This window comes from Antrostomus carolinensis, unplaced genomic scaffold (assembly GCF_000700745.2).
Source record: "Antrostomus carolinensis isolate BGI_N321 unplaced genomic scaffold, ASM70074v2 scaffold16907, whole genome shotgun sequence".
Lineage (NCBI taxonomy): Eukaryota > Metazoa > Chordata > Aves > Caprimulgiformes > Caprimulgidae > Antrostomus > Antrostomus carolinensis.
Window position 1 is genome coordinate 37643 of NW_010326838.1, and position 8209 is coordinate 45851.

Genomic DNA, 8209 nt, shown 5'->3' on the forward strand with positions numbered 1-8209 from the left:
TACACCAGGTTGCACAGGAAAGTGTCCAGGCGGGTTTTGAACATCTCCAGAGATGGAGACTCCACAACCTCTCTGGGCAGCCTGTTCCAGTGCTCCAACACCCTCACAGTAAAGAAGTTTTTCCTTAAGTTTGTCTGGAACTTCTGGTGTTCCAGTTTTTGCCCATTGCCCTTTGTCCTGTCACAAGGTACTAATGAAAAAAAGCCTGGCCCCATCCATTCGGCCCCCACACTTCAGGTGTTTATAGACATTGATAAGATCCCCCCTCAGTCTTCTCTTCTCCAGGCTGAAGAGCCTGAGCTCTCTCAGCCTTTCCTCATACAGGAGATGCTCCAGGTCCCTCATCATCTTTGTGGCCCCTCCGCTGGACTTTCTCTAGAAGTTCCCTGTCTTTCTTGAACTGGGGAGCCCAGAATTGGACACAGTATTCCAGATGTGGCCTCATCAGGGAAGAGGAGAGGGGAAGGAGAACCTGCCTCGACCTGCTGGCCATGCCCTTTGACATCAATAATTATGGTTTTCAATGGAGAAAAGGATTTACATTATACTTTCTGTTAACTACTACCACTTAGCTCAAACACTTAGATATTTCATATATTTTTGGTCCTAGCAGGTCTCCTAGCAGGAAACATTCACATTTACCATAGCGAAGCATGTGAGAGTTTTGAATTCATGCTAAGCATACAACTGAGTTAGATTACAGTATCAAAATCTGACCATTGAATAACATGCAGTGAAAGGCATTGTCATTTTTTCTCCCTTAATTTTTGTCCTGTTGTTTTAGGCACAATGCTGGACTTCTTAACTCACACAAAGAAAAAGCATTCACTCAAATAACTTTAAGAGATGAACTTAATCTCAAAGCAGCAACCTATACAGCCTTGTATTTTAACCAGGCTATAATACTAAATAATGCCAAATTATTCTAATGAAGTAAAAAAAAAAAACATGTGGAAAGGATGCTTAAAGAGGGAATTTCTTGCGTACTACCTTAACTATCTTAATTTTTCCATAGTGTAGAATACGACTTCAGACAACAAGAAGGAAGATTTCATCAGATTTTGAAAACGCTGGATCATGCAGAGCAAAATCCAGCTTCAGTTTCACCTCAGAAACTACCATCTGATCACCCAGCTCCTGAGAAAAAGGAGTTAAGAAGAAAAACAAAAAAGGTGAAAAGGAAATGTTTCTGGTGGATTTGACTTCCTTATAGATATTTTTACATTTCAAAATACACTAGAACAGAAAGGGGTTTGGGAGAACAGATCTGAAAATGGGCTATTACAAAATCACAAAGCAAAAGAATGTTTAATTAGAGTATCTGAAAAATAGGAAGAATTGAATTAACTTACATTATCTCACTGAATAAAGGCACATGAAGATACTATTTCAAAAGAGAAACTCTTTATTTCAAAAGGAAGCTTTCTCATTTTTTCCAAGGACACTTTCATATGCTTTATAAAGACCTTTTTTCAACTTTACAAAAATAACAAGGCTTAAATCTGTACTTTAAAAAACAATGGTAGACAAAGCTAAGCATGTCACACAGTCTTCATTTCCTATTTATAAGCAACATGGACTAAAAGAAAAGAACTTCACTGATCTTTAAACAAACCACGTAATCATGAACAAATTCAGGAGAATTTATGCCATTCAAACAAATTTCTCCTCCACCAAAATATTTTTGTTGCTGTCATCTAATATTTAACCAAAAAAAGAATTTCAGGTTAAGTTTTACTTTGTCCTTTCATTGGTTCAATTTAAAAAGCAACCATTTAGAAGTTACAGCTATTTAACAGACTTCTCTGAAAAGCATGATAAAACAAGAAAATATCTTGGTAATTCTCGTCTTAAGCCCCTACTCAAGCAAGGTTCAATTAGGTGAATTTGAGTTTTGAAGACAAGAATCCACCACCTCTCAGCACAAGCTGTTCCAAATATTTTCTTAATATCTACTCTGAATTGCCTATGATCTAACTTGTGTCTGCTACATCTTGCCCTATCCAAATACACCTTCAAGAAGAATTGAAAGAACTGACAGATAAAAAGACCTCTCTCGTAAGCCCTTTTAAAGACTGAACAAATCAAATTTTCACCGCCTCTCTCCACATATCATGTGCTGCAGCCTACAGTCATCTTGGTGGTCTCCCTCTGGACCATGCTCCAGTAAGTTGATGTCTTTCACCTACCTGGAAGTCTAAAACGGGGAATGATGCCTCAGACGTCATCATGCCATTGCTGAATTGAGGGGAATAACCACTTTGGCTACTGTCTTGCTAAACCACTTGCCCAATTTGTCCATCCTGTACTACTACACATTTAAGACCTGTATCACTATACCAAAATATCACAAGATGTGGTTTTTTGGCCTTAAGTCAATACATGATACCAAATTGATCATAAAATATAATATTTAATGAACTTACCTGTCTTATATGAAAAAAATTACATATGCTGGAAAGATTTTATCGGATGTCAATGCAGCTATTTCTTTCCTTCAAAAATAGTTATGCTACCAGCTAGCTTGGCATATGCCCATGCAGCCTAGTTTAGGATTGATATTATTATTTTGCTCATGAAAACTTGGTTACCTTTCATATGGGGGGCAGTGGGGAAAAGGTTTTCCTTTAAGTTTAAAGGAAAAGTTTAAAGGGCACACTGTAAAGCCTGAATAATTTTACGTTTAGTGGAATGTACTGCAGACCTTTTCCTAGAATTGACTCGGGTTAATTAGTTCAAATCTAATTCAATAGATTAACCCCTGGATCCTATTTTTTAAAAATCATATTGTATTAATTGTACAATGTTAAAAATGTCTGTACACTTTTTCTACACTTCTATTCCTTGAATTCTTAGGGTTAATTTCACATTTGAAAACACATTAAAAATAATTTTGCACAGAAGAATTTTGTCTGAAAGAACTAAAGTTTTTTTTGACAAAACTAGTCTTCATTTAAAAGTGAGGATGCTATGCAGCAGGCTTAATTTATCAAAATTCTAAAGAACTGACAGTTTTATAAAAGCATTTCCACATTAAGTTCAGTCAGTACGGAAATGACAGGCACAAAATGATCATTATTTAGAGGCTTTTCTTCTGAAAAATATACAAATTTTTACTGGCAAAAAGGATGTCTTTAGTAAGACAGAAAAGCTCTTCAGTAATAATTTATGGGTATAACAAAGGTAAAATTATTACATCAAAACATGTCATTATACCAGAATCAAATATATGTACTGCTTATGCTGGCATGCCAACAGCATTCCTATTTTGCATTAGTCTCTATAATTGATATAATGAAGGATTTATTAGTGTGTAAATGTTTCTTATTTATTAAAGCAACATTTTAAGATTAATATCCTATGTGGTAAAGGCATAATAATAAGCAATACCAAGAGGTGTAATGCTAGCAAAATGAGTGAGTTTCTGTCTGTAGTGAATTGATTTTCAATAGTTTGTTATTATATGAAAGTAATGTTTTTGTCTTTCTTTTTGTTAATAAGCACCAAAAAAAGCTCATTTTAAGATGTCTGATTTTGGTTTTGCAAGCATAATGAATACAATGCCTTCAATATATTTCAAAGGATCCAGATTATTCAATTTAAACAAACCACACTGTTTTGGTTCACTACATAGCATCAATCAATTTGTGGGGTCAGTTAAACTATCCAAGAACAGAAATACTCTATTTAGTTTAAGAAAGTCCAACCAAAGACAGTTATAAGTAAGGCTCTAAGTCTATGACCTGAACAAACATCAATACTTCTGAAAAACTGAAATATACTTATTTAAATGGTTAGACATTTCATATTTTGATGTCTGATCTTGACGGAATTCAAAACTGTAGACAACTTTTAATCTTTAATCTCCCAGTCAAAAATTAACCTTTGTTTTCCATATTCCTCACTTTTTTTTTTTTTCCAGTTCTCTCTCAATCAGTAAAGTATGAATTGTCCATACGTGGTTATGTACACAGATCTCTGAATCTTTCACACATGCACACACAGCAATAGGAAAACATTTAAGGTATCTAGGCCAGCCAACTCTCAGCTCCCAATGCTGCAATGAAAGAACATTCACTTGTCTTTCAGCCTACCCTCTGTCCAGTGTTTTCAATTTCATTCCCTTCAAGACATGTGTTTTCTTTGAAAGAAAATATGAAGTTAGTGTTGCTAAAGCACTGTCCTTCAGAAAGGTTGCTCCTAGAGTCCTCTACTTCAGGACTTCAGTACAACAAAGGAGATTTTTTAAAGTCAGCAGTAGTAACAACAGCCAGCCAAGTTCTAAAATATACATTTAAGATCCATACAAAAGGCTTATCTAGTACACAGACCTAACTCCCTCATTCTCTTTGCAGAACTTGACTACCATGAACAAAAAATATGCAATAATTTAACTGAAAATAAAGTAAGAGTATGCCAGAAGTAAATTATTTCTATAAAAGAATAAGCATCATAGTTTCGCAATAAAGTGTCACCTACTAAATGCAAGAAGTGATTGCAGTGATTATACCCAGTCTTCTCCACAGTATGTCACATACAATAGGCCTTCTACATAAAATTTTAAAGACAACAATGGAGCAAAAGGTAACAGTGGGAAAGTGTCAGTCATGGTATACATCAGCCACAGCAAGAGGGTAAGATTGCTTAGTTGCTATATGTTTTATTTAGATTTAATATAGAAATTTGTATATCCTAGCAACAAAAAATACCTAAAAATTAATAGCCTTGTGACACATAATTGGAGAGTCTAAACTATGTGAAAACTTAATATGTAAGCATTGCTTTTTGTTTTGTTGTTTATTATTTTAACAATATTTTATTAATTAATTATTAATTCATATAGGAAATAAAAAATAATAGATATACATGATGCAATTTAAAATGCCAAGATTGGAAAAGTGATAGAAATTGGTAGATTGTTAGAAGATAATTTCTTTGATTTAGCGAATAACAGTGTAATGCCTAAAACCAGCTCCCAGAGCAAGAAATAAACATTAGAAATATAAACACACTCTTAAGTAATTTTTTTTAACAAAAAAAACCTCACAAAGCAACAACAAAAAACCCCAAAATCACAGATATGTAACAGCACTTGCATACAAAATATTGTAGCCTTCTCTGAGAGACATATTTAAATGAAAACTACAATATGCTATTTATAAAATATTGCACAGAACATGCCATATTGTAAAATTACTGTATTTGAAATTGCTGTTTCATGGAGTCAACTTCCTTTAAAAATTCAGAATGTATGAATAAAATATGGATTTCTTTTTGTCCTGTAACAGCAGTTCATGTAGGGCTTTTTATAGTTTTGTACGCTATAGCTCTTTCAAAAAAGCCACAGTACTTAGTAATTATGCTAGCTTAGATACAATACATCTTCCTAATGAAATGTATTATCTAATGTATGTTTTGTAAATTTCTAGGTTCTTTGAATGTGATGTTCTCTTTTGCAATAAAAAGAGATATTTTTCTTGGGATTCAGGAGTCAATTAATAACAACATTTAGATTACAAAGGAAGTGAACAATTGCTCTTTGGAAGAAGAAAATTAAAGGGAAATAGGTCTTTCTTATTAAATAGGTCTTTCATGGAATAATTCTGCAGGTTTTCTAGGTAGAGAAAGCATTTCAATTTGAATACTGAATAAAAAAACTGTAACTTTTAGTTAGACCATGTCCATATTTGAATATATCACGTTCTCCAATTTTGGCAGCTATACAAAATGGCTTCTCCAGTCATTATTTCCCCAAAAAGTGTTGGTTTTTTTTTTTTGCAGAAGTATGCTATACACAGTAGCTTTGGTCAAAAGAGCACACTGTTTTCTTTTCAAGTCTTTACTTGCACAGGATCTTATATAAACATTGTCTAAACTTTTCTGTGTAGCATAACTACACTCTTTTCATCATTCTAAACTGATATTGTGAACAAAATCAAGTTTGGGAGTAACAAAGGAAAGCTTTAAAATGTATATGGTACATTTACAATATTTTTGTTTGCCTAGCCAAGTTAATGCTGAAAACAAGTACTTCTATATTCCACATGCTTCTGTATGTTTTACTTCTATAATTACTGTAGGAGAACTTCACTGCATTATGATGCCCTTAACTGAAAGTCTGAATTTCATAAAGTATTCAGGATAAAGCTTGAATAGCCAATTTCAGACAATAAACTTCTCTCTCTTTATTACAAGTTTAGAAGCACTTCTACTACTACTGACAGTCAAGGCTTTTTTTTTTTTTTTTTTTTTTTTAAATAGTGAAAATAACCAAGGAGCTGCTAAAGCCTTCAACTGTCAAAACATCACAATGAAGGCAAGGGTGGCATTTAAGTAAGTCTTAAGAGAGACAACTTTTCCATCACCAACACCTTTTCAGCCTGACTCTTTCCAATAATTACATGAACAAAACTCCCAGTGTGCTGGTACCAGCTGAGCCAAGCAGCACCTTCCCTTAGATTCAACTGGCATTGTAGCAAGAAAAGATAAAGGCAACTGTAACTTCATTTAGGTTCCTGCTCCGGCAGGGGGATTGGACTAGATGATCTTTTGAGGTCCCTTCCAATCACCAACGTTCTGTGATTCTGTGTGTAACCCAAAATCCTTTTTTACTCCTTCTCTGTCAACAAGCTAGAAGACCCTGAAAAGGACACGTGAATATGAAAATTAACCTACTTATCCCTGCCAGAAAGCCAAAAAACCTCAGGTAAATATAATCCAGTACTCTATCAGGTGCAAGACATTTAAACTTGCAAGGAATTACAGGTCTGGTAAACTGTAACCATTATTTTTTATTACTATAACATAGTATTAGCATTGTTTTTCACACCCTTTTCAAATTCTAGAAAATTACACAGTAGAAGATAATAAAAATACTTGCAATATTCAGAAACATAGTAACAGATTTAAGAATCTAAAGAGGAGTAACCTTCTGTTCTCTTGGAAGTAAATAACACATGTAGACCAATTTGAAATGCCACTCTTACCCATATAACATCAGCTCCATAGTCTGACTGCAGCTATTCCGTATGTCCCACCTGTACTTGCAGAGTTCACCACGCTTTAGCAACTTTAGCTCATCTAAGCATTCGGCAGAACGCCATAATTTCCGACTATCTGCTTAACTTTTAAAAGATTAAGTGTTCAAGGCTTTCAATAAGCTTGGCCCTCTCAAGAATTTTTAAAAGTAAACCTGCAAATTAACTGAATGAAATAAAGGTAGTACACAGAGAGTGAAAGAAGCTTATTTTGCCAGTTCTTTCTGAATGCAAAAGACTGTTTTGTTCATTACAAAAAACTTCTTCACATGTAAAAGATTACTCTGTTGAGGGATCTTGCCTCAGCTCTAGAAAACTCTTAGTAATTTATTGTGATTCCGCTTTGCAAAAAACTCTGAAGTGCCCAATATACACATCTGCATAGATGCTTATGAGCATTAGAAGCATTTAGACATCCAGATTTCAAAATTCACACTGGGTTTGATTTTGTTAGATAAAAACAATTGAATAAATTACAGTAGATGAGAGAAAAACAAACAAAAACCACGAAAAATAAAAACAGATTTTCCAAGCCATTTCAATTGACTGTAAACAGCCTGTTTACTAATGACTTCCTAATGTTTCCTAGTGAGAAGGATCTTTTCTTGCAGAATTACTACAGTTTCATTTTTCTTCATTTACTGTTTATTTTATCCAGAAATACTCCTTAATAGATTGATTACATCATCCGTGACATTCGTAAGTACAGAAAACATCTTCAAACACTGTAGAGAACTGAAAGGTTCACTGGGTCTTTGTTCAAAACCTCTTCCTGTTATGACCATGCATTCACACCAGAGGGTTACACACAGAGGGGAAAAAGACTGGAGTTCTGATAAACAGTTAATGATTTCTGAAACGTGCAGATCTACCACCAGGGACTTTGAAGACACTATTTACAAATACTTCCTCTGAAGAACTCAATTATTAGACTAATCATTAGGAGACACGCATGCTCTGACCGGCAATGATCTAAAACTGTTATTTTGGTTTTCCAACAGAAATTAACAAGGAAAAAAAGTACATTTTAAAAGTCACACAATGTACATCTTGTGGCCAAAACAATCAAGTTATTGTTGCTCATGATTTTGCAGAATAATGTAAATCTCTAAAGACTAAAAATTGATATACATCTCAAATGCACAGTCTGAAGGGCATGTTCCCTAACTCCT

The 8209-nt window shown here is 34.1% G+C and overlaps 2 protein-coding genes across 2 annotated transcripts in view; one reads left to right on the plus strand and one right to left on the minus strand.

The window, feature by feature from the left end:
• INSYN2B (inhibitory synaptic factor family member 2B) overlaps positions 1–1202 on the plus strand; it is an 8208-nt gene extending 7006 nt beyond the window's left edge. Inside the window, exon 3 of the mRNA XM_029085892.1 lies at positions 1016–1202. Within this exon, the coding sequence (XP_028941725.1) occupies positions 1016–1202 (187 nt within the window). The remainder of the gene's footprint in view (positions 1–1015) is intronic.
• DOCK2 (dedicator of cytokinesis 2) overlaps positions 1–8209 on the minus strand; it is a 111119-nt gene that overhangs the window by 34280 nt on the left and 68630 nt on the right. The gene's annotated exons all lie outside the window — the stretch shown is intronic.